The sequence below is a fragment of the Adiantum capillus-veneris genome, chromosome 3, assembly GCF_014529385.1.
Source record: "Adiantum capillus-veneris isolate H3 chromosome 3, ASM1452938v2, whole genome shotgun sequence".
In the NCBI taxonomy this organism is placed as follows: domain Eukaryota; kingdom Viridiplantae; phylum Streptophyta; class Polypodiopsida; order Polypodiales; family Pteridaceae; genus Adiantum; species Adiantum capillus-veneris.
In genome coordinates this window covers 113891188-113917965 of record NC_140933.1, presented here as the reverse complement: position 1 = coordinate 113917965, position 26778 = coordinate 113891188, and the positions used below count along the sequence as shown (strand labels likewise).

At 44.6% G+C, this 26778-nt stretch overlaps 1 protein-coding gene across 1 annotated transcript in view; it reads left to right on the top strand.

The window, feature by feature from the left end:
- The window catches only part of LOC147461515 (alpha/beta-Hydrolases superfamily protein), a 57069-nt gene that overhangs the window by 19613 nt on the left and 10678 nt on the right, over nucleotides 1-26778 (top strand). The window contains exon 2 of the mRNA XM_086509049.1: nucleotides 7664-7756. Within this exon, the coding sequence (XP_086365175.1) occupies nucleotides 7664-7756 (93 nt within the window). The remainder of the gene's footprint in view (nucleotides 1-7663; nucleotides 7757-26778) is intronic.

The following is a 26778-nucleotide window of genomic DNA, read 5'->3' as shown; positions in this document are numbered from 1 at the left end:
GCGGGGGGATTATCCCACATGGGAAGGGAAAAGTGGAGAGCGGGGGGCATAGAGCATAAAGGGGGAGCCCATTAGGGGTGTATCACCTTGTGAGGAGCTCTCAAGGCTTGCTATGGAGGGGCTCGTGGGCTCATGGGGAGGAAGGTAGCGCATTTTTGGGTTCCCACCAGCGTGGACAGGCGCCTAGCTCCACTTTTTGGTCCCTGGCTACTTGCCCCCACCCCATTCCCTTGGTCAAAGGGAATGGGGTGGGGGCAAGTGGCGCCTAGCTCCACTTTTTGGTCCCTGGCCACTTGCCCCCACCCCATTCCCTTGGTCAAAGGGTCACCAACGCCGCATTTTTTGCCCAAAAAAGCCAATTAAAAGATGCCTACAAAGGAAGCCTTGTTGGCTGAGAAGAGAGAGAAGATTTTTGGGGAATAAAAGATAAGGGAGCTCCCATTTTAATAGCTGCAACACCTGCACAACTTCCAGAAAGCTCATTTTTGAGCAAGAAAGAGTACACTTCTATGTTCGAGTGTCCATAACTCTTTCATATCTCATCTATGGATACTCTACTGATATCTTCACGAGACGAGCTTCGTCATGATGTCCTCAGTCTCTCCTAATTTCGAGTGTGTTCCATGCTTGATGGGTTTTTCATAAATCTCTATAGGTGGTTATCACAGGTATTTTTGGCAATGTAATAGTTCTTCCTTCCGATGGTGTGATTCGTGCAAGGCTATAGAGGCACTCGTTTTTCTTGCCGTTTGCACGCTAACATCGTTTTGGTGCCCCCACTGAGGAGCAAGTGCTCCCATGCTCCAATTCTTGAGAAATATGTCTATTCTATAGGCAAAGAATGTAAAGGGGATGTGGGCTTATGGACAACCGCCTATGTATGTGCAAATTGTGGACAACACTTGAGACGGTCGTATAATTGGATTGCAGCCTTTGGAGAGTCGTGAGGTTTTGTGAAGCCAAGCGTTGGGGGACTGGGCTACCCAGTGTGAGGTGGATTAGGTACTGGAGCGATCCATCAACATCCCTTGAGCTTTTGACGTCACATGTAAGTGTTTTTGTGGCAATCAAACATGGCGGATGAGTTCCCACAGTTCCATGGATTTTCTAATGAAAATGCACTGACTTTTATTGAAAAATTGGAGGTTAATTGCTTACTACAAAATATACTAGACCAAGCTATATTAGCAATATAGTTTACAGGATGAGGCAAAAGTTTGGTTACAAAATCATGAAGAGCTGGTGTAGGCACAAACTCCAAGGGTGGTTTTGGACTACAATCATGTGAAGCAAGCTTTGCTAGCACAATACAGGTCCATTGAAGTACCTGATGAAGTTTGGCATGAAATTTTGGGGTACACTCAAAAGGTTAATCAAAGTGTGATAGATTTTGTCATGCAGCTCACCCGTTTATGGGATAAATGGACCCGAGCTTTGGGAAATGAAATCCCTACTTCCATGTTAAAGAAGGACCGTTTTGTGGCAAACTTAAAAAAAAGCCTGAAGTTCAAAGTTGAGCTGAAAAGGCCCGCTACCTTTGAGGAAGCAGTCACTATTGCCAGGGAGAAAGAGTGGAAGGCTCAAAGACTTAATGAGTATGGGAAAGCAGTCCCTGTGCAAAGTAATGGTGGCCAAGAGGAGGAAAATCAGGCAGAGGCTGGAGCCCAACCTACTCAAAGGGTTGCTAATACTAAACAGTTACAACGAAATATGCAAGACATGATGACTATGATGCAGGAATTGCGACTCAGTGTTCTTGGAGGTGGAGGTGGAGGTGGTCGTGGTCGCGGCCGCGGTAGAGGAATGGCCGAGGCATGTGAAGCTCAGCCTAATGCTAATGCACATCCAAGCCTATGTGCATGTGGACAAGCTACTTCATGTCTAGGGTTTAGTTCAACTTAGGAAGTGTTCTGGCAGCTTTGTGAGTTTGTTCGCAGGCCGTGCATGTCCAAGCACTTACAGTAGTTGCATTTCCTTTGGTTGCACACAGCATGATCATCAAATTACAGTCAGTATCCATTAGGAGAATTTTACAGTGCACAAAACCCATTTTTCCTATTTTAGCCATTTTTCACTTATTATTAATAAGTGACTTTGTTGGGAAACTGAGTAGGGCAAATTGGCTAAGCAGATATATAAGAAAAGCTAGCGCTAGCACTTTCCTGGCAGCAGGAGTCCACAAACTCACAGGCGCCTTCTCAGCTTGACCGGCAGGAGGCCTAGCGTTTCCAGCCAACAATAGATGAAGACCAGCGATTTGGCATCAGATTGAGCCTAGCGTTTTTAGCAGATGCAGATCAGTCCGTGCGTTTTTGCAAGCAGCAGATCAGGCCTAGCGTTTTTGCAAGTTGCAGTTCATGCTAGCGTTTGCAGATTCCGTGAGACAAGACCATCCCTAGCATCAACGTTTTCAATTTTCAGTAGTCAGACTCCGCACCGCAGTCCCCAAACCTCGCAGATCTCATGTCACCAGCCAGTGGCAATTCCATTTTTGTTTATTTTCTCTTTCTTTGGGGAATTTCGTTTGTTTTACCTTTTGGAAACACCCCTCTGGAAATCTAACTGTCTTGCATTGCATAGCCAGTCTGAAACTGTTCAGAGAGAGTCTAGGCCTGAGGGCTAAAGAGCACTAAGGTTTGACAAGGGCTATGGTTAGCCAAAGTGGGGTCATTGGCTAGCCAAAGCGGAATCCTTTGCTACATAGGCTACATTTCAGTTTTGGGTGTGGCTGCAGTGTACAAAGAGGGTCAGATGACCTAGAAGAATGTAATGGCAGAAACTCTTAAATTTTAGGGACTGCTATTTTTGGACGGCAAAATGTCTTCGCGTCATTACGTGTAGTTTGACATGGGGATCATTTTGTTACTCTGTGGCCAAGTCAACAGAGGCTGTAGGTGAGATATTTTTAGACCCGAGGGTCTAAAGCGGGAAAATGCACAAATGAGTGACACTTGGCACTCTGAGGCCAGTTTACTACTTAAAGAGAAGGCAAAAATGTGATTTTCAGCTGTGAGCTCGTTTTTGAGTGCTGTCACAGGTGGGAGAGCTTCAATGGAGTGCTGGCTTATCCTCTATGTATAGTGAGGTGCAGGATGTCATGACCTACACACCTCTCACTGCTCTCTCTCCCTTATTTATGGTTATGCCCCTCTAGTGGGCTCATCAGATTGACCATGTACAGTCTTGTGGTTTGATGCTCTATTGTTGAGGCAAGAGCCTCCCTAAACAGGAACAGGAGTAGCTAACTGCTACTCCAAAGCAGGGAAACGAGAGGGTGATAACCACACAAAAATCAGCACTGTTTTATTGTTGATTTTGGGCTGTTTTGGGATTGTTTTGTGCTCGGAATCATGCCAAAATCAAGGGGCACATAGTCCAAGGCATTGGGAACAGTGCAGGGACAGTTGACAGCTGAAATCAGGTCAAAAACAGGTCCTAACCAGAAAATACAGCTATCTGAAATTTACTGTTTTGCAGCCGTATGGATGCCAGATGCATTGGGAACATTGCCAAATTGTCGGAGAACACTTCTGGGAAGTGTTGGGGCTCAAAACAAGTGAAAAACCAGAAATTCCAGCGAGCTGTAATTGCTCTTTTTGAGTTGGAATTAGAGGGTTTATGCCAGTGGAAGTGAGTTCCAGCAGGGGAATTGGTTTTGCGCAAGTTTTGGGGCTGTTATGCTACCGAAATTTGGCCAAATCAAGTGGTATCTAGTTGGATATAGACAAAGGATTCCCAGGACTCTACTTTGTAAATTTACCCTCTCAAAGAAAAAAGAAATACCGAAAGGGGCGCCTATTTAGGGGCCAATCTAGTGTCTGACTCGCATACAGTTGCATTCTAGCATCTGTATCCCATTCCCCTCTCTTGTGTCATTATAGCACAGGTAGAATAGACGACTAATAATGGGTGAAAGCTAAATCAAGGTTTGAAGTCTCACCTTCCCGCAACAGATCCTCGCCACCCGGTTAGATCAGCCAGCGTTTGCATATTCAGCCCGCTTTTCGCAGATTTCAGCATCTACATTTTCAGCGCATCGTCGTTGCGTCGTCGTCATCACTGTCATCACCGACATAAAGTCAGAATTCAGCTCCTAGTGTTTTTAGATTTCAGCCCGTCTCGTCGTCGTCCTCATCGTCGTCGACATCGTCGGCCAGTCCATTTTATTACGACTATTGTACCAGATTGTGCAATTAATAGCATAGACCTCTCTCACCATAGAGAGTGGAGCCCTTGGAGGAGGGTTTGACAACATTCTGGTGTCGTATTCTCTTCTCTCTCTATCTCTCAGTCTCAGCACCTTCATTCACAGTGTTTATCCACTTTGTTTGTGATCATTTGCACTCTCTCTCTAAAGGAACGGAAGCTCTCCCTTTCGTAAGTAAAAGGAACCCTTGAGCACAGTTCGGAGCACTCATCTTGATCAAAGTTCAACATTCACTTCCACTGCACCTTACATTAAGGAAGAGGTGGTGCGAAAGAAGAAAGTCGAGACTCTTGCCTTCTCTGATGCTTCATTGTTATATTTTGATGGCTCTTATCAAAGAAGTCATGATGCTGCTTCGGGAGGCATTGTCATTTATGATACACAAGGAAAACTTGTAAGGAAGCAAGGGCTGGAACTTGATGCAAAAAGTAACAGTGAAGCAGAGTACATGGCTCTTGAAGGTGGTTTGCACATTTGTTTACAGTTGGGAATTAGACGCTTGCTGATCAAAGGAGATGCCTTGTTGGTCGTAAAGCAAGTATCGGGAGTATGGAAGAATAAGAATCCTAAACTAAAGAATTTATGCTTCAAGGTGAAATCGTTGCTCAAAAAGTTTGAAGCATGGAGTTTGCAGCATATTGAGAGGTCTCAAAATGAAGAAGCTCATGATGCTGCCCAAGAAATGATCACTTGTGGGTTTGTACTGAAGGCAAATGCCCCTTTATATCATGGAAGGGAAGTTTTATCAAAGGAGATGGATTTTCTGTTGACAGGTGTCCTACCTGAAGGTTTACCATCCTCCAAAAAGTATGCGTTTATAAGAAAAGCTAGGAAATACAAAATGCTTGATGATGTGCTTTACATGAAAGGAATTGATTTGGTTTTGCATCGTGTGCCCTTGAAAGAGGAAATCTACGAGATCTTGGAAGAAAATCATGAGGGATCTTGTGGAGGCCATTTTGCCATGAAGATTATGTTGAATAAAATTTTGCAAGAAGGCTATGTAGAGCCAAGTATTCAGCGGGATGTTAACCATTGGTGCAAGTCGTGTTTGCCTTGCCAAAAGAGAATTTTGAAGCCCGAATTGCTAAAGACAACTCTATCTTTTGATGTGTTTGAAAAATGGGGTCTAAATGCTATTGGCCCCTCACCTATGACTAGCAAAAGAAATGCTTACATTTTGACAACAGCCGATTATTTATCACGATGGGCGGAAGCCAAGGCTATCAAACAGATTACCAGTAAGGAAATGCGGAAGTTTGTTTATGAGCATATATGCTGCAAATTTGGTGTGCCACTAGAGCTACTTTCTGATAGAGGACCAGGATTGTAAGGTGCAGCGGAAGTGAATGTTGAACTTTGCTCAAGATGAGTGCTCCGAACTGCGCTCAAAGTTCCTTTTACTTACGGAAGGGAGAGCCTTCCGTTCCTTTAGTGAGAGATTGCAATGCACATAAACAAAGTGAATAGACACTGTGAATGAAGGTGCATGAGACTGAGAGATAGAGATAGAAGAATACGACATCGGGAAGTTGTCAAACCCTCCTCCAAGGGTCCCACTCTCGATGGCGAGAGTGGTCTACTATTGATTGCACAAATCTCTACAATGCTTGGACTTGCCGACGATGTCGACGACGATGAGGACGATGACGAGATGGGCTGAAAACTGAAAACGCTAATGGCTGAAATCTGCAAATCTTTATCTGCCGAATTCTGACTCTATATCTAGGACGATGTCGATGACGACGATGCGATGACGACGCGCTGAAAACGCAGATGCTGAAATCTGCGTTTTCCCGGCTGAAACTGCGAACTTTGCGGGATCTGACCGTGCGGCGAGGATCTGTTGTCTGCAGGGAGGTGAGATCTGCGAGGTTCGGGGGTTCTACTGCGGAGTTTGACTGCTGAAAACTGGAAATGGAGAGTCTAGGGCTGATTCCGTCGCGAAGATCTGAAAAAACGCTGAGGTTGATCTGCAAACCAAAAACGCTAGGGCTGAAAATGGGTCCTGCTGCAAACATGCTGTGGATCTGCCGGTGCAAACCACTAACGCTAGTGCTGATCTGTCCTTTGTTGTCGCCAGGCTGTTGCAATGCAAAAACGCTGGCTAATCTGGGAGCAAAACGCTAGGTCAATGTTGATGCAGAAAACGCTAGGACTGCTGTCTTGTGGGGTCTTGCTGAGAAGGTGTCTGTTGAGCAAGGTGCTTCTGCTGCCTCTTTTGCCAGAAAGTGCTAGTGCGAACCATAGCAACTATAATACGCGTACTTTATTTATAATACAGGACATCCCGTATTGAAACGTATAGTACATCTCATAACGTTTTCTATTCTATCGTTTTTTTTGCTCAAAACGTATTCTATTCTAATGTCTTTTTCTAGTTGATCAAGTGTGTTTAGAGCTTTATGGTGCTTGTTTATGTATGCTATGATTAAAGATTGAAGAGTCACTAAGGACGTTTATCGTGCCTAGGAGGTTGCTGATGTTGTTGATAGTCGCTTGCATTTCCTCTTTGCAAAGAGAGAAATATGCAGCAACATGCTGCATGGCCTACATCATGACCAAGGGAGTGGGGGGACACCAATAGATACGACTTGCAATGGAGAGAGAGCACTAGTGCTGCCTATATACATACTAGTAGGCAGGTCGGCCAGCCACAAAACAGCCCCCCGACACAATAAGAAACTAACCACCCTAAAATAGGGCGCCCATCAATAATGGGACTTCGGACCTAATCTGGTCTGGCCGGCCAATGTGGCCCGGACAACATGCAGCCTACATAAGCAGCTCAGGAGCACACTAGCCAAGACAAGTATGCCCTAACCCTAGAGGGAGCAGTAGAGGTGTAATTCTAACAGGCCTTTCATGTAAGTATTTTGTGATGATAATTGTCAAGATGCTTTACTAATTATAATCATTCGTAGGGTTAAAGCAGCATAGCTATTAGGATGTTTGTATCAAAACCATCTTCCCATTCTTATGTTTGCATCCATAGTAACAAGAAATGTCATTACTTCTTTTATGAAACAAATTGGCCGTTTCCCACCGTTCGCTTCAGGAGAAACAGCATTTCTGATGTTTTTTTTTGGGAGTAAAAAATCTGCATGTCGCGTTTTCAATTATCTTTTAGCCTGAGTATCATTTTTATGCACTTGCATCTCTTTGTAGGCAAACTCCGCACTATGTGCGTATTGCTCTCACCAAGGTTTAATAGGTACATGGGAGTGATTTGGGGGGCATTTGGGTGGTTCTGTGGGTATGTCCAAGTCCCATAATAGCTTGTACACTAAATTAGTTTTTTAATTAAAAGAAACGTCACTTTTTGACCTTTTTGACCTCGATCGAAACTCCGAAACTCCAATTTTTCTGTTTCCGTTTCTTGTGGTGACTATGTTTTCATCATCGAACATTTGGTTTGCTCACAAGTTGCGTTGGCTGATGGATGTTTTGGTGCAGGTTTTGGAAATGGCAGAATTATACTATTCGATATCAAGTAGCTGGAGACACAGGGCCTGCCTTAATTTTAATCCATGGTTTTGGAGCAAATTGGTACTTGTCTTAACTCTCCTGGTAGTTTCAAATAATAGGAACCAAATTGTGTCGTATGGGGGCAATTCAAGTTGTTTCAACAAAGAATTTTTATGTTGGGGTGTCTTGAGGGTTTTGTGTAGTTTTATGATTACTGTATTTTTGTTGCTTTCAATCATACACATGTATAGACGCCCATTCACCAAGATTACATGCATATGATATTGGTGTTTGGGAGTATCAACAACATGGGAACGTTTATTCACGCTTGCGCCACCAAAAGCTCTCGTGAAAGCTGCCAAAAACAGCCAACGCAAATCTCGAAAATTCTTACAGCCTTCAGGTCATCAGTCAACGCAAATTACGAAAATCAGCCCGAGCATCAAGCTTTTGATAATTAGATTTTAGGCCCCTGTAACTGACTTGGACACTCCAAGTCAAGAATCAATCACGACAGCACCAAATAACCACTTCAAAACAATTCACAGATCACAGTAGACTTGCACTGGCCCGGCGGAGTTCCGTGCTTAGAGATATTGGCCCCAAAGGCTGGCGCCCCTTTCGGTATTTCTTTATGTATTAATCAATGTCAAAGCACAAGAGAGCGGTTAGGGTTTCACTCTCAGACTCTGCGTCCAGATGCTCTGCAGAGTGAGAACCCTCTCCGCTTATTTAAAGTTTACAAGGGATGCCCAAAAGCAGAGCCCCAAAAGCTTCTAGTCCAAAAGCAAAGTGTTCTCTCTCTATCTCACACAAACCCTCTCTTGAGTTCTGTAAAATAAAGCAATCAGTTCTCTCTCTCACAAGCTCAAAATTGCGTAGCCAAAAGCTGGCAATTTGCGTCGCTCAAGCTGAAAATCAGCGCAAAATCCGGTGCTTTTTCCGTACGGTGCCACGTCATCATGCCAGCGCATTATCCGGAAATCATCTCGTGCTGCCTAGGGTTAGGGTTAGGGTTTAGGACAGGATTTAGGGTTAAGGTTAGGGTTAGCGTTTCTGGCAGATTTTAGGGTTTGCAGGTTTTAGGGTTAGGGTTTGCAGAATCAGGGTTTTCAGCAGCAGTCAGGGCTAGGGTTTCTCACATGCTCTCGGGCAGACAGGTCATCACTTTGTGACAGCCCCTCCATAAGTTAGGTAGGGTTAGGTTTATTTAAAAATCCTAACCCCTTCAGTTGGGGTTTAGTTTTTCAAGTTTCGGTTCCTCTTGTCCACCCGGCCATTTCTCTTCCAGTTGGACATGCCGCGCCATCACTTTGTGACATTGCCCCCTCTTGAAAGAATTGTAATGGCCCTCGATTACCCTGCAAAACAGCCAAAGGTTAGAAACTTTCTTTAGTAGACGCTGACTCCATGTACCATGCACCACACTCCACCAATCCAGCACTTTATAAAGACATTAGTCATTGATCGATCACATTTCTGTCGAGGGTCTCAAATAAAAATCGTAATCATTGTAACCTATTTAGCAATCACATCCAGACCGCACTGATCTTTTCACGGATGTCTTGATCTACTAAATCTTGTTACTATCAGATTCATATCCTTTCTTTCACATTTCAAGCAAGCAAACCATGGCCATGACCATCCGCGCAAGACAATATATCCACATAGCATAAAGTTCACAAAATCAGACACTTAGTTCACACTGAACACCGTGTTTTAATCATTCAATCTAGCCATCTCATTTTGTCGAGAACTCTTGATGCACCTAGATCACTGTGCAACCATCTCATCCTTCCGGAACTCTTGATGCGCTCACACCAGTATCCAGTCATCTCATCTTGATAGACTTCTTGAACCACTGGAATCTCATTCAGTTCTCATTCGGTTTTCATTTACTTAGCCATCACATGTAGATCTCGCAGCCCTCAACAGATGTCTAGATGCACTAAGTTCAAATCATTCATCAAACAAAATGCTATAGACATTTCATCTTCTGTATATGTCTCTAACAATACACACACACATGAGAGTGCACATGCCTTCGTTCAATCAAGGAAATTTCCAATTCAATTTACATATATTCATAAAGTCATTCTGCAAAATACTTTCAGCGGTATCCCTAAAATCTCGAAGAGAAAAGCTTTATGTTACAACTCTCTCTCAAGAGAATTTGTGATGTTCTCCTCCTCCATCCACTTTGCATCGAGGGCCAAAAAGTACCCTTGACCAAATTATCCAGTGGACCTAGCTTACCTTTTCTATTCTTTTCTTGTGCCTTGTGACCTGTTGTGTCATGTGCACATCTAACCCTATGTGCATGTAGACAAGCTACTTCAAGTCTAGGGTTTAGGTCAGCTTAGGAAGTGTTGTGGCACATTTGTGGGCCTGTGCGCAAGCCATGCATGTCCAGGCACTTAGAGTAGTTGCATATCCTTTGGTTGCACACAACATGATCATCAACATTACAGTCAGTATCATGAGCATTTAACAGTGCACATAACCCTTTTTCCCTATTTTATCTGTACGAAACTGGTGACGTGGCTGCCCAGTACACACACACACACCCCTCTGGCAAGGACCCCTTTGGGCGGACTGAAAAGGTGATGTGGCTGCTAACCTGGCTGGCTGGCTGGCTGCGGGACAGAAAATGCTGACGTGGCAAACTCTGTACAGCTGATGACGTGGCATCCTGCAAATCGCGGCGGAATTTGCAGAGGCTGCAGCTGCGGCAATTTTGCTTTTTGGCATGCTTTTTGGCTACGCATGTTGGGAGAGAGAGAAAGCCTAAAATAAAGCATAAAAGAGAAAGAGCTTTTGCTTTAATTTAAAAACTTTTGATTTTCAGCTTTTGGGCTTTGCTTTTAGCATCCCTTGTACTCTATAAATAAGCAGGTAGGCCTCTCACAACTCAGAGCATCTGGATGCAGAGTCTGAGTGTGAGCGCCTGTCCCCACTCTTGTACTTTGAACTCAGATTAATACAAAAAGAAATACCGAAAGGGGCGCCAGTCTTTGGGGCCAATATCTCTAGGCACGGAACTCCGCCGGGCCAGTGTCGGATCAATTGTGAACTGTGAACTATTTTGAAGTATTAATTTGTGCTGTCGCGGTAGATTCTCGACTTGGAGTGTCCAAGTCTGTTACAGTGGTATCAAAGCATGGCTGATTTCTCTTTTACGAGAAATCCGATCCCAATTTTTTTTTTCCGCGGAACCTGTGGCTTCAGGCAAAGATTAGTCGACTCTCTCTGCATCCGGAGATGCGAGAAGGGATCACAACGAAGATTCAGGCAAGGAGTATGGCCCGCCTCGGCCTACTCAGGCGGAGCGTCGAGAGATGAAGCGTCAATGACTGATCGGCGACGCAACAAAGATGATGCTCAATTTAACGAAGGACCTAAAATTTGCAAAATATATGAGCAAGACCTCTTTTGAGGAGGTGCACGCGCAATGGCGGCAGACCACAGACCCTGTTACTATATCAGACTTTGTAAATAATTAATTTATTTACGAGAAAAGAATTATCTAATTAGTTGTGTGCACATCAGAATAGATTTAGCAGTTCTGGGGCCTTAGGTGCGCCCAAGTTTGGGCCAATGCACCTCAGGGAGACCCTAGCAGAAAATACCCTGAAGTCCTAGCGATTGGGAAATCGGGTCTTCAATGAAGGGGTAGATAGTAGCCTCAGATTTCAAGCTCAAAAAATTACGCGCGCTAGTGCAAGCACAGGAATGAGATGGGGTCCTTAGAATAATAACCCTAAGGCCTGATTATTTTACGGCCTTAGGATAAGTTAGTTAAAGTATTCTTAAATGATTTACGTTGGACCAAATGGCCGGACAAGTGCGAACAGGTAATGCTAGAGCATTGCTGGCACGGCAATGCGCTAGGGAGCAGCTAACGTTTTCATTTGTTGCATCTATGTGTGCAGTTGTGCACTTAATTGCACATTTCATTAACTAGCATAGGATTTTTAAAGTCAAAAGTTGAATGGTTTTTAAATTAATAAGTAAGTGTGCCACTTGGCACACTTTCCCATGCAATCTCTCTCTCTCTCTCTCTCTCTCTCTCTCTCTCTCTCTCTCTCTCTCTTCATGCTAGCGCCCCCTCTTCTGGGAGGCTATAAGAGAGCAGCTCCTCCCCCTCTTGCCAGGTTGGCAGTGCACTTACCCCCCCCAAGTTGACCATCCTCTACGCAGTGAAGCTCTCCATTGAAGCTTGAGAGCAGCACCTTGTGGTGTATGTGGAGTCTCTGAGCACCCATCACCTAGAACAAGGCCTCTCATGGTTGTATGCAGCTTTGGGAGAAGTTTCATCGCGTAAAGTAGCAGAACACTCTCTTTCTCCCTTGTCTAGCTGCTGCAAATTCCTTGTTTTCAGCCCCTAATCACTTGTATTAGGGTGAATTTCAGCAAAGTCTTAATAGAATCTCATTCCCCACTACCTACTCTACACATACACCAAGTTTGGAGCATTTCCATCGCGAAAAGGACCTCCAATTTGGCATTGGAACACGCTCAGGTAACTATTTCTGGTTATGTGCAGAAAATTACAGCAAGCGTATGTGTGTGTGTGTTTTGCATGTTTCTGTGGTTGATTAATTGCAGGAATGATTACGTCCAAAGTGGCACAGTTAGCGGAAGATAGACCCTCATTCGTGAGAGCTTCCGATGAGTTTTGTGGAAGGTAGACTCTCCCCTACGAGAGCTTCCCAAAATCTCGCAAAAGAGGATAGATCCTCTCAGTAGTCAGAGAGCAGTTCTTCTACTCTCTCAGTCAGAAGCAGAAAAAGGCCAAGAAAGAATAGAGGACGGGCTTTCGCCCCGTTCCCGTGCTTGTAAAGATTCTTCCTTAGTAATAAAGATATTCTCTGGACCAGCCCATTTTCTGATCCCCAATGAAGTGTCAAGCTTTCTCTCTCTCTCTCTCTCTCTCTCTAATTCTCTTGAGTATTTGAAGTGCAATTAAATGTCAGTTTACCTGTCCGTATTTTTGTGATAGACCCACCCAAGAAACCTCATACTCCCAAGATGTACACAGAGCAAGAATTAGAAGAGGTGGTTGATGCACGAATTGCTCAGCTTTTTGACGCGCAAAACAAAGCTAAAAAGCACGACAAAAAGCAGCAAAAAGCAGAAAAAAGCAGAAAAAAGCGTTGACCTCCTGGGTTATTTGGGTCGTCGATCTATTTTCGAAAAGGCAAGAAAGCAGAAGAAACGTGTTCGATTTGAAGGAGTACTCAGTTCTTCTTCTTTTTCTTCTTCTAACAGTTCTTCTAGCTCATCTGACTCGAGCAAAGAAGACAAGAAAGGCAAAAAGCGAAGCAAAAAGCAAAGTTTCAGAAAGGGCAAGAAAAAGGCAAAGAAGTCTAAATCTCGCCCTGTGAGTGACAGTTCTACAGAGGACTCGTCTACAGACAATTTAGACTCTGACGACAACAACTTTTGTGCAAAGAAGAAGAATTTTTATAAATCCAACCAGTATGACTTTCTGGAAGACAAAAGCAAGAAAGTCCGAGAGTTTAAGGAAGGTGGACAATCAATTAAATTTGACACTCTTTCTAGTTTTAGAGATGCTTCGAAGGCCTTGTCTTTTGTACAGTAGTTTGACATCGCTTTTGCGGGAGGGCGTTACTCAGAGCACTCTTAAGATTCTGAGAGCTGCCTCTTACTTTAAGGGGAATGCTCAAACTTGGTGGTCCACGCTTCTATTAAGCAAGACAACTGCTTGGAACCATCTTCGGATGACCAAGAAGGGTATAGTGGACGCTTATTGCGAGAGATTCTGGAGCTCTTTTCTACCCGCCTCTTCATTTAAGAAGATCTCGTTCAAGGAACAGATTGAGCAGTTTACCTTGGGTCTACCTACAGAGATCCGAGATCACTGCTTGGAACAGAAGTCAGCTTTTATTTAGGAGTTGATGAGTCATGCGAAACGAGGTTTTGCCATTCACTCTGGCCGTTTGACCTACCCCATCGGTGAGATCATGACACAAAGAGCTGAACAGACTTCGACAAATGAAAGTAGAAAGCGAAAGAGCAACCCAGAAAAGAAGGATGCACTTCCTCAGGAGCGGGCTCTCTACTTAAAGGAGGGGAAGTGCTTTGGATGCGGAGAAACTGGACATATCTCCGCGCAGTGCCTTGAAAAGGCACCGAATGAACAGGATGAAGAAAGGTCAGAAAGTTCTAAAGCAGCTGAGGGACGTGGCAGAAAAGGCAGATAAAAAGCAGAAATGGTACCACATTGCGTGGGTCCTGAACCGAATCAAATGAATGAAAGTACAAACTTTGTCGGGCAAAGGGAAAGGTCAGGAAGCTCTTTTGAAGGAGCCAAGGCCAACTTCTTGAATTGGCGGCTCGATTTGGAATTACGCCCGACAGGCTAAAGGCCAAAGGCGGAGGTAGTTCGAGTGGCACCCGGACGGGATGTCGCCATTACATCGAGCATTGGCAGACTTCGTTTGCAATGACAGGGGTGTTTAGGGCACGCGGAGTTTTACATGATTGCCTTGGAAGATTGTGAAGTTCTACTCGAAATCCCTTGGTACCACAAGAACAACGCCGTGGTTGACTACCGGGCCGAGAATGCAACTTTGACAATTGAAGGGCTCAGAGATTGTACTTGATGAACTTTAGTTTCTTTACTCATTTTTTTTGGGAGAGAACTGAACGATGGATGAAGGTCGAATATGTTTTGACCTGAACAAAAAGAATGCCAAGATTTTCTCCACACTCATGCCGATTGCTTTTCAGAGGGCCTGTCAGGCGAGTTACCACCCGCTCGTCGTGAAGATCATACTATTAATCTGATACCAGGAAGCACACCACCGAACCGGCCACCTTACCGTGTGAGCCGAGCCCAGAACTAAGAGATTATGAACCAAGTGAAATACCTCTTGGAAAAGGGTCTTGTCCACCCTAGTATTCATCGTATTGCTCTCCAGTGTTGTTGGTATTGAAGAAAGACGGATCTTGGAGAATGTGCATCGATTATAGAGCTCTCAACAAAATCACCATCAAGAACAGATTTCTGATTCCTAGGATCGATGATATACTTGACAGATTATAGGGATCCTCGTGTTTTAGCAGGATTCATTTGAAGAGTGGATATCATCAGATCCGAATCGCACCGGAAGACGTCTACAAGAGAGCCTTTCGAACGACTTTTGGGTTATTTGAGCTTTTGGTGATGCCTTTTGGCTTAACCAATGCTCCTGCGACATTTAACCGGATGATGGACATGATTTTTTGAGAGTACAGACTATTTGTTGGCACTTTTCTTTGACCACATCATTGTTTTCTCCAAGGATGAGACAAAACATAGAGATCATCTGCTTCAAGTCTTTCAGGCATTACGAGATCACAAGTTAGTGATTAATGCAAAGAAAAGTGAAAATTTTTCCTACAAGAGATACACTTTTTGGGACACATTGGGTCAACAGCAGGCGTGCAGATGGATCTGGCCAAGATAGAGACTATCCGTGATTGGCCCGATTTGAAGAATGTCCAGGAAGTTAGAAGCTTCTTGGGACTGTGTTCGTACTACAGGAGGTTCATTCTAAAGTTTGGAGAGGTTGCTTCCCCTTTGCATACCTTGACACAAAAAGGAGTCCCTTTCTCGTGGGGACCCACAGAGGTGACTGCCTTTCAGACTTTGAAAGAGACATTGACTACGGGACCAGTTTTGACTTTGCCGGACTTGCAGAAGTCGTTTGAAGTATATTGTGATACTTGTGGTCGTAGTCTGGATGCGGTCTTAATGCAAGAAGGCCAATGTCATTGCCTATGAGAGCGGATTGTTCTCAAGGCCGGAATTGACAACACAGTTTTGTGAGAAAGAGCTTTTGGCGGCTATCCATGCTCTTATTTAGTGGCGACATTACCTACTCGGAGCCAATTTTACGGTTTTCACAGATAATGGGAGTCTACGCTACTTCTTGTCACAGAAGCAGCTATCGGAAAAAGCAGATGCGGTCGGCAAACATCTTGTCACGATTTACTTCCGGATTGTCCATGTGCAGGGACATAAGAAATTGGTGGTAAATACTTTGTCCCGAAAGCCATTGGTTTTGGCTATTTCCGCAATACATCATAGGAACTTCGAGGATATGGTCGGTCAGTACGCCATGGAACAGATTTTACAGATGTATTAAGTTGAATACAGAAAGGGGAGCTAGTAGCGGACTATTCCATTCGGGATGGCTACTTGATGAAGAAAACCATGTTGTGCGTTACACAGCCGTTGAGGGAAAAGGTTCTAACCGAATGCCACTGTCCTCCTTTTACGGGTCACCGCGGCATTGCTACCACCTTGAAAGGGGTAGAGATATACTTTTTTTGGCCGAGACTCAAGAAGGATGTGGACGAGTTTGTGCGCAGTCGCTTGGTATGCCAGAAGGTCAAGTTCGACAGGCATAAAGCACAGGGATTGTTACAGCCTTTTACCCATACCCACCCGCCCAAGGGAAAGTATTGCAATGGATTTCATCTCCCGAGAACACCGTGTGGGCACAACTGTTTATTGTCCATGTCTTCAGATTACATGGCATGCCTGAGACGATTGTCTCCGACAGGACCCCAGGTTCACGAGTTTGTTTTGGATGGCTATTTGGAAGAACATTGGCACGCGGTTGCAGTTCTCGCCATCGTTCCACCCGCAGACTGACGGGCAATCAGAGATTGCTAATTCAGTGAAACACGATTAACTCTTTGATGGGGAAGGTGCCATTTGAGATTCTTGAATTTGCTACGAAGGTTCCACCCTTCCTTAGCACGAAAGGTAAGATTTTTCTTTGAAGCCGACCAGTTCACGAGGGACTTGGTCCGGAAGGCTTTGCAGAAATTTCAGGAAAGACAAAAAAGGCAACAGATCGCCATTGTCGCGATTTGAAATTGAAGGAGAATGATTGGGTGCTCTTACATTATGGGAAGGCAATCCCAAGAAAGAAAAGAAAAGGGAAAGGAGCGGCTTCTTTGAAAGCTTAGCATGAGATAGTGTGAACCTTTCCAGATTTTGTGAAAAGATAAATGATATCTCCTTTGGACTGAAGCTGCCAGAATGCTTGCAGGATTCACAATGTTTTTCATGTTAGTCTCTTAAAGCCTTTTGAAGGCGATGTGCCCGATGATGGGAAGCTAGATGTGCAACCCGAATTGGACGAAAACGAGCAGATACTCGTTCCATAACAGAAATTGGCACAGAAAGAAAAAAAGAAGGTAAAGCAAACTGACGGTTCTTGGTTAAATTCAAGACCTACTTCGCAATGGATGCGAAGCGAATGAAGGAGGAAGACCTAGCAGATATTCCTCGGAATGTGAATCTTTACCTTGAAACTTTTGGTTTAGCATAGTCTACTCCAAATGGAACCCGAAATTCAGCTTGGCCGGAGATATGGTGTAGTGGGTTTTCACAAGAGGGGAGTTACTTTGCTCCTTTGTCAATAGATGCCTTGATTTTTGAATACTAGAGTCACTGATGTCTCTTTGAGCTTCAGGGATACTGAGAGCTGACAGTATTCTGCTGGATGACTTTATGAAATGGAATTCCAGAAAAATATGAAACTGACTTGTTCTTGACTTGTTAAAGTGCAGGAACTGATAGACGAAATGGCTGTAGCATTTCAGTCTGAATGATCTCGAATAGACATGGTTGTAATAGGGGTTAGTCAATCGCATCTATGAGGTCCTGAGTGGATCTAGATGCGATTGCTAACTACATTGCCGATAAATCGTGGTCTACCATGTGAATGAATGTTGAATGTGATTTGTCATGTGATGTCCTGTGATGTGACCGTCGATTGGTACATGTGCTAGATGTGTGTTCCTAGTGCGTCGGCACTAACAGTCAGTGTCTGCTAAGGCAGTATATCGCTTCTGTCTGTTTTGCATGCGTAATCGAGGGCGATTACAATGCTTTCAAGAGGGGGGTATGTCACAAACTGGTGACGTGGCTGCCCAGTACACACACACCCCTGGCAAGGACCCCTTTGGGCGGACTGAAAAGGTGACGTGGCTGCTGACCTGGCTGGCTGGCTGCGGGACAGAAAATGCTGACGTGGCAAACTCCGTACAGCTGATGATGTGGCATCATGCAAATCGCGGCGGAATTTGCGGAGGCTGCAGTTGAGGCAATTTTGCTTTTTGGAATGCTTTTTGGCTACGCATGTTGGGAGAGAGAGAAAGCCTTTTTGCTTTATTTTATTAAAGCATAAAAGAGAAAGAGAGAGAAAGAGCTTTTGCTTTATTTTAAAAGATTTTATTTTTAGCTTTTGGGCTCTGCTTTTAGCATCCCTTGTAATCTATAAATAAGCAGGTAGGTCTCTCACAGCTCAGAGCATCTGGACGCAGAGTCTGAGTGTGAGCGCCTGCCCGCACTCTTGTACTTTGAACTCAGATGAATACAAAAAGAAATACCGAAAGGGGCGCTAGTCTTTGGGGCCAATATCTCGAGGCACGGAACTCTGCCGGGCCAGTGTCGAATCAATTGTGAACTATGAACCGTTTTGAAGTATTAATTTGTGCCGTCGCGATAGATTCTTGACTTGGAGTGTCCAAGTCTTTTACATTATCCATTTTTCACTTATTATTAATAAGTGACTTTGCTGGAAAACTGGGTAGGGCAAATTTGCTAAGCTCTATAAAAGAAACCTAGCGCTAGCACTTTTTGGCAGAAGAGGTAGCAGAGTTCTATTGACTTGCAGTGCACCTTCTTAGCAAGAACCGGCAAGAGACTCAACGTTTTTAGCCACAAGATCAACCTGGCGTTTGTGGAGTTCCTAGATGAGCCAGCGTTTTCAGACTTCAGCAGTTAGCATTTTCAGTTTGCAGATCGGCCTTGGCATTTTGCTACAGTTCACCTAGTGTTTCCAGTTTTCAGCACTTAGACTCCGCAAGATCAGCCCCAAACCTCGCAGATCTCACCTACCCGCAGCAGATCTTCGCCGCACGGTCAGATCAGCCAGCGTTTTCAGATTCAGCCCGCTGTTCGCAGATTTCAGCATCTGCGTTTTCAGCGCATCCTCGTCGCGTCGTTGCCATCGCCATCGCCGTCTGTCACAAACGGGAGCGCATAGCAATATAAAATATACTCGGATAAATAAAATTTATCACTAAATATGAAGCTAGAGGATATAGAGAGATAGATAGAGAGAGAGAGATAGAGTGAGAAGATCGACACAGTACTGGGGACCAGAAGATGGGCTGGTCCCCCCCCGTAATAGTATCTTTATTACTGAGGAGAAGTCTATACTAGCACTTGAACGGAACGAATTACCACGTTCGTTCTAGAATAAGACTTGATGGTTCTCGAAAGTCTCGGCTTCCGATTCCTAGGGCAAAACCCTATTCCAAGGAACTTCCGTTCCTTATTCCAAATCCTTGAGAACCAAGGTTCTCGCCTATGGATCTCACCTTCCAGACTCAGGGCATGACATCCCTGCAACTCTCTTTTCCAACTCTGTTTCTAGAGTCCTCTTCCCGCAGAACACCCCTGCTTTTCCGGACACGAAGTCCTTACTTGGGAATCCCAACTTCCGGATCACAACCTAAGAGACTACCTCTCTCCGATCCGTGGATCTACTTCCCAAACTCGGGTACGAAACCGTTGGGCTGATTTGGCTCTAGTTCCTCAGAGCGCTTTTCTCCTGCAGAGGCTCATGCCTTCCTCTGCTCCTACTCCCTCGCGAAGAGGAAGTACACCTGCAAACAAATACTCAGAGTTCATAACATGAAAATCGTTACCTTCAAAGTCTCGACGCTCGAAATTCAACTCGGTTCTCGAAAAGCAATTCCCTAGAAGAGATTTCTACATAGAAAATCCTCTCTTCCAATCCTACACACAAAAGAGGTGTGTTCTCGGGTTCCTTCTCATAAATCAGCCCCGTCTACGACGTTTATGGGCTGAACAGAGAAAAACAGCAACTTGTCGCGATGGAAACATGCTTCGTAGGCACTTCTTCGCGAGGGAACTCGCACACTGGGTCTTGGCAACATCTGGTACACTTGGGGCAGCCATGGGCATCACCGGCAACGTCTTCTTTACGGCTGAAATCTGCAGCAGCATCTCCTCTTTGCAAAGATTGGTCCTCCTCTCTGAGTAAGGGCATGTGATGCTTTTATAGCTCCTAGCCACGGGCACGAATAGCTGCTCGCGTAGTGATCGAGGCCGGTTTTTTTTTTTTTTCCATTTTTTTTTTGTTTTTTTTTTCGTTGCTCAGCCAGAAAAAGAGAGAGAAAACGCTGGCTGGTCTGTTGCCTTATTTATCAGATGGCTGTCCACTTCTTAAGTGGGCGGTCGATCACCTTTAAAAATGGTCTGAATCTGTCCAAAAACTCAATAAAACCTTATAAGTTAAAAACAATGCTTTCACAGCACTTCCCAGGCGTCCCTGGATGCAATCACATGCACAGTTGCAATGCAGACATAGATTTCCTCGCGAGAAAGCATCTGCTTTTCCGAAAGGCAATCCCGCTTTCTCAAAAAGCATCTGTTTTTCCTCAAAGTTTCCTCTGAACCCATCTTCATTCAAGTGCTTGCTTTTTCCTTGTGCACAATTCTAACACAGTTCGGAATTTCCTCTCGACAATGGATATTCCCTTTCCGATGCACCCGTCACCCACCTTGTGACGCATCAGGAATACCCATCACCTAGTCACTTCCTACCGAACTTACGGTACAATCTCCTTCGCGATGCTCTATGTCACCCATCCTATGACGCATCAGAGATGTCCGTTCCCGGATGGTCGGATACTTCTTCCCGATGCTCCCTGTCACCCATCCGATGTGACGCATCAGAAGTACCCGTTCCTGGCGGCCTTACAACTATTCCCATTCACAATGCTCCCGTCATTACTTTCAACGACGCACTAGGAATACTATGTACTCGGATGTCTCCAGTGAGAAAAACCCTCACTTAAAATTCCAATAATTCATTTAGAATTATTTTTCCTGTTGTTCCAAGCGAGAAAACCCTCTCACTTGTAAATCCAATAATTCATTTAGAATTATTTTCTTTCAAATAAAGCTAGTTTAGCAACACCGTCCTCGCTAACACAATGTCAGTATTCAACAGTTTGTAGATTTGCAGATTTCAGCCCCTAGCGTTTTCAGATTTCAACTCGTCTCGTCGTCGTCGTCATTGTCGTCAACATCGTCGGCAAGTCCATATGCATCTAGACCATTGTACCAGATTTGTGCAATCAATAGCATAGACCTCTCTCGCCATAGAGAGGGGGGCCCTTGGAGGAGGGTTTGACAACCGTCTGGCGTCATATTCTTCTCTCTCTCTCTCTTAGTCTCAGCACCTTCATTCATAGTGTCATTCACTTTGTTTGTGATCATTTGCACTCTCTCACTAAAAGAACGGAAGGCTCTCTCTTTCGTAAGTAAAAGGAACCCTTGAGCACAGTTCGGAGCACTCATCTTGAGCAAAGCTCAACATTCACTTCCGTTGCACCTTACATTGGTATCAGAGCTTTGGCAGTGTTCTGTATCACTCAAGGAAAGAACCACAGAAATGTTTTTGCTTGTTGCAATCGCACCTAACTCAAGTCCACTTGGGCGTGTCGATTCCTAATCGTGTTTTTGAAGAGTGACAGGTAACCCAAGAAAGAAGGCTTGTCCGGCCTCCCCTTGTTCCTCTTTTCACTCATTGAGAGCGGACCGTGCACTTAGTGGCTGGCCAATCGACGTGAGATGGGAAAAAGCAACCTTGGTGTGAGCGCAAGGCCTCCAAGGGGTGCGCTCGCAGGGAAGAGTAGAGCTCGGGTAAGAGAAAAGCCTTCTCTAACACAGATTGCAAGCTAAAGGAAGAACTCAAGAAGCTCAAGAACCCAAGTTCCTCGTGAACTTAAGTACCCAAGATCTTAGTGTATGGTCATCACCCGAAGCGGAATGGATACTTTACGTGGAGGTGATGAGCATGGAGGTGGCGAAGAAGAATTTTCCTCACCAAGAGGTTTTCCCGACCCTCCCCCTTCCCCATCTATGCCAAGGATTGCACCAAATGTTATGGAGGCTTTGGTCAAGACGATGATGGACATGATGTTACAACAAGAAGCGCAATGCACCGCCTTGGATCGCGAGTGCGAAGAAAGAAATGCAGCCTTGGATCACGAGCGTAATCAAGCGTGCTTGGCGGCCGAAGAAAGACGAGCGGCCTTGGAGTTAGAGCGTGAGGCGCAGAGAGACCAACGCATGCAAGAGTTGGTCCTACAGGTACTCACCTCGAAGCCCGAGCCGGTCAACGATGTTGGTAGTTCATCAAGTAGCACAAGCAGAGATTCGGACTCCCAACAACCCCGTCACTGAGAAGTTGACGTTCAGTAAGTATGATGGTAAGAGGAATGCTACTATTATTCACTCTTGGTTGTATCAATTTAATGCTTACTTTGCAACAACTAAGAAGATTGGGGAATAGCAAGGTTTTGACGGCAACCATTTACCTTGTCGGTGATGCCATTGATTGGTATCACGCATGGCAAGAGGCACAGTTGACCGTGCACCTAGAGGAAGCTGAAGAAGGCGTGCCCCTTTCCTTCAATTGGGCCGACTTCCAAGACAAGCTCAAGGCACGGTTTATGCCTCCTCAATACCTAGCGTTGTTGAAAGATGATTGGCGTGGTCTCAAGAAAAATGGTATGCCAATTATGTCTTTCTCTAATCGTGTTTTGCAGCTCGGTACCCAATTACGAAAATTGGATGATGAGCACAAAGAGGCATTCCTTTATGGTTTGGACGAGTATATCAAGTATGATGTCAAAGTACTCAATCCAATAGATCTCAACAAGGCGGTAGCGATTGCTCTCGCACAGTAGATGAAGCACAATAAGGGAAAGCCTAAGGAGAACAAGTCTTCTCAAGTACCTCTCAGACTCCTCAAAACCCACATAGCGGTAAGAATGGTAAGAACGGTAACTCTTCTAGCCAATCTTCATCTAATCCTTTGGAAAAGAACTTTCAAAATAAATCTAAGGGTAAAGCTAAAACACCCGCTAAACCTAAGCTAACCCTGGATGAAAAATCCGCAAAAGGAATTATAGGAGGATACATAACGGCATAAGAACAAGTCATTTATGCTAAGTAAGGTCGTTGTTATCAATGTCACGTCAAGGGTCACGTTAAGGCGGCTTGTCCTAAGACAGCCCCACCTAAAGAACCCAAAGCACTAGCAGCTACCACAAGCACTTTAATGAACCAATCTGAGTCTTCACATGTTTCTGACACACACATTGATGAGTCTCTCTTTTAAGTGTTATGGTCATGTGAAGGGTCAGTGTTTTGTCATATTGTTTGATTCAGGCAGTATGCATGATGTGATTAGTGCCGCTTGTAGAGAGAGCCCGCCTAGAGGTTAGTCAGACATCTCCTCTCGAGGTGTCGGGCTTCGCTCTCGGTATGGACTCTCTCATTACGCAAGAGTGCCTTGATGTGTTGTTTACAGTTCAACAGGCTGCCTTCCGTAGAAAATTTGTCGTGTCTCCTCTCTTAGGATGTGATATGCTTTTGGGCATTAGATGGTTTCGTGAGCCTAACCCTCTCATTTATTGGGCGGACAATACTCTCACTCTAAATGCCAAAAGTGACTGTCCCATGATCATTCGTGGTGAGGAGGGTGTGCATTCTTGCCTTTCATTTCTCATGTGTGCAGGCAAAGCGTGAATTATGAAGAGGAGCACAAGCGGCATTCATCTATGCCTCTCCAGTTACCCAGAGCATTCAGACTCGAGACAGGTATTCAACTTTGTTTACCAAGTTTAAGCATCTCTTTTTGCAGGATGATCTTCCACCCCGTCTCCCACCCGAGCGGCCGGAGGACCATCGCATTGAACTTACGGAGGGGGCGCAACCTGTTAGTAAGGCTCCTTACTGCTTGAACAAGACTCAGGAAGAAGAGTTAGAGCGGTAACTTACGGAGTTGGTGGCCAGAGGATTCATACGTCCTAGTGTAAGTCCTTTTGCTGCTCCTATTTTGTTTGTCCGCAAGAAGGATGGTTCGTCTCGTTTGTGTGTTGATTATAGGGCATTGAACAAGATGACTGTCAAGAACAAGTTTCCGATGCCTCGCATTGAGTATATCCTTGATAGGCTCAATGGGGCAAAGGTTTTCAGTAAGGTCTATCTCAAAAGTGGATACCATCAGGTAAGGGTATTCAAAGGCGACATCTACAAGATCGCTTTTTGCACAGAACGAGGGCAAAGGGAGTATGTAGTTTTGGATTGACAAGTGCCGTGGGTACATTTAACCGTCTCAGGGTAGGTCATTTTGGCAATATGGTTGGTGTATGTGTGTTCATTTTTCTTGATGATATTCTCATTTTTTCTGCGTCGTGGGAACAACATGAAAAGGATGTAGGAAGGGTGTTAACCCGTTTGGATGAGTGTCAACTGTACATTGCAACGAAGAAATCAGAGTTTTTTCTCAATGAAGTTACTTATTTGGGTTATATCATTTCTGCAGAAGGCGTCAAGCTAGATCCTGTGAAGGTGGAACAGGTACGTTATTGGGATTTGCCCAAAACTGCATATGATGTGCGTTCTTTTCTTGGTTTATGTCAAGCATAGAGTTCGCACATAGAGAATTTTGCACGCATTGCCGCACCCATGAAAGATGTTTTGAAAGGGGTAAAGACTCACTGACAATGCGTGGATTTGCCCGAGGCAGCCATTGAGGCTTTCGCAGCTCTCAAGGTCGCGGTGACAAAAGCGCCGTGTCTTATCCTTGCCTCTTAGAACGACCCCTTTGAGATATGGACGGATGCGAGCAACGTCGCTATAGGCACTGTGCTTCAATAGCATGGCCGTCCAGTTGCATCCCTTAGTCGGAAGCTCAATAGTGTCGAAAAGAACTAATCAGTTTATGATAAAGAACTTTTGTCTGTCATTAACTCTCTTAAGCATTGGAAGTATTTTCTGTATGGTAGAGAGTTCACAGTTCGCACAGATCACAAAGCCCTCAAGTGGCTCCAGTCTATGCCTCGTGCACATTGGAGTGATCGCCAAGCTCGGTGCTCACAATTTTTTGAGCAATTTGGAGGTTTGATTGAGTATGTTCCTGGAAAAGCTAACTGTGGGGGAGCAGGAGAGAGAGCCCACTTGCTGTCCTATGCAATGAGAGTGAAGGAGAAGAGGAGATTGGCGCAGAAAGAGCACACGCAGAGAAAACGTGAGAGAGAGAGAGAGCTCGTTGAATTTTTGGGAAAAGCCACGCTACTGTTCTTTTGGGCTTCACATTTGAGTATATGAGTAAGTGACTAGGGGGCCATTCACACTTGGGCCCCCTCACTTATAAGTCTTTTAACTTATAAGTTAGTAAGTACAAGGCACTTAGGCCTTTATTCCCTAACAACCTCCCACCTAAAGGCAATGTACCTTGGGAGATCAAAGAATCAACTAACTATGATACATTAGCTGATCATGCACTTACTCATCCAACACTCATCATCTGTCGGCAATATGCAAACCGTTCTGCTGGAAGACTCTTGGTCAAAAAATCTGCAGGATTGTCATCTGTGTGCACCTTGACAAGTGTAATGCTCTTGTCATCAAGCACACTTCTGATGAAATGATACTTCACCTCGATGTGCTTTGTCTTGGCATGAAAAACAGGGTTCCTTGCAAGCATAATAGCACTCTGACTATCACAGTGTAGCACAGGAACCGGTGACTTAATGCCAAGTTCTTCTACCAAACGCATGAGCCACAAAGCTTCTTTGCATGCCTCAGTGGCAGCCACATACTCAGCCTCAGTGGTAGACAAAGCAACACATTTTTGCAGTCTAGAAATCCAAGAAACTGCACCTCCTGTGAATGTAAACACATATCCAGAGGTAGACTTCCTGCAATCTGGATGTCCAGCAAAATCTGCATCTGTAAAGCCATGCACAGATGTCTCACTCTTCCCAAAACAAATGCACAGGTCTTTAGTGCCTTTCAAGTATCTCAAGATACACTTCACTGCTTCCCAATGCTTTTTTCCAGGATTGCTCATGTACTTGCTTACCACTCCCACCGCAAATGCAATGTCCGGACGTGTAGCAACCATAGCATACATCAAACTGCCAACGGCTGATGCATAAGGAATCTTGGCCATTTCAGCCCACATATCATCTGTGTTTGGGCAGTCATGTGCAGTCAGTTTTACATATGGAGGCAGCGGAGTACCAAGTGCCTTTCCCCCATCCATATGAAAACGATGTAGCACCTTATTAACATAATCTCGTTGAGATAGATACAGACGCCTGTTAGGTCTATCTCGAGAGATACGCATGCCCAAAATATGATTAGCATCACCAAGATCCTTCATGTCAAAGCGATTCTTTAAGCTTTGCTGTAATGCATCCAACTCCGTGACGTTTTTACCCGCAATAAGCATGTCATCAACATACAAAATCAGCAATAGAAGAGATCCATCACTTGCCGTGTTGATATACAAACAGTGATCAGAATTACTTCTTTTGTATCCTTGAGACCTCATGAATGTATCAAACTTGTGATACCATGCACGGGGAGACTGTTTCAAACCATACAAGCTCTTCAAGAGTCTACATACTTTCTTCTCTTGCCCCTTTGACAAGAAACCTTCTGGCTGCATCATATAGATTATCTCAAGCAAATCGCCATGCAAAAACGCTGTTTTGACATCCATTTGCTTTAACTCCATATCTTCAGAAGCAATCAGGCCTAAAACAAGACATAATGTGGCAAGCTTTACAACAGGAGAAAAAATCTCATCAAAATCCACACCATGCTTTTGCTTGTACCCTTTAGCAACCAAACGTGCCTTGTACTTAGAAGAAGCATCAGATGTGACCTTGGTCTTGTAAACCCATTTACATGGCAGAGCCTTATGCCCTTTAGGCAAATCAACCAAGTCCCATGTATGGTTTTTCTCCAAAGACTGGATTTCCGAAACCATTGCTTTGAACCATTTCTTACTGTCTTCCCGTTGCATAGCCTCTTTATAGCAAGACGGCTCACCACAATCAGTAAGCATGACATAGTCCAAAGACGGTTCATATCTATCGGGGGGCCTTGTCACCCGAGTAGACCTACGCACCCAATGATCCATAACAGGTGGATTTTCAGCCTGTAAACCATCAAA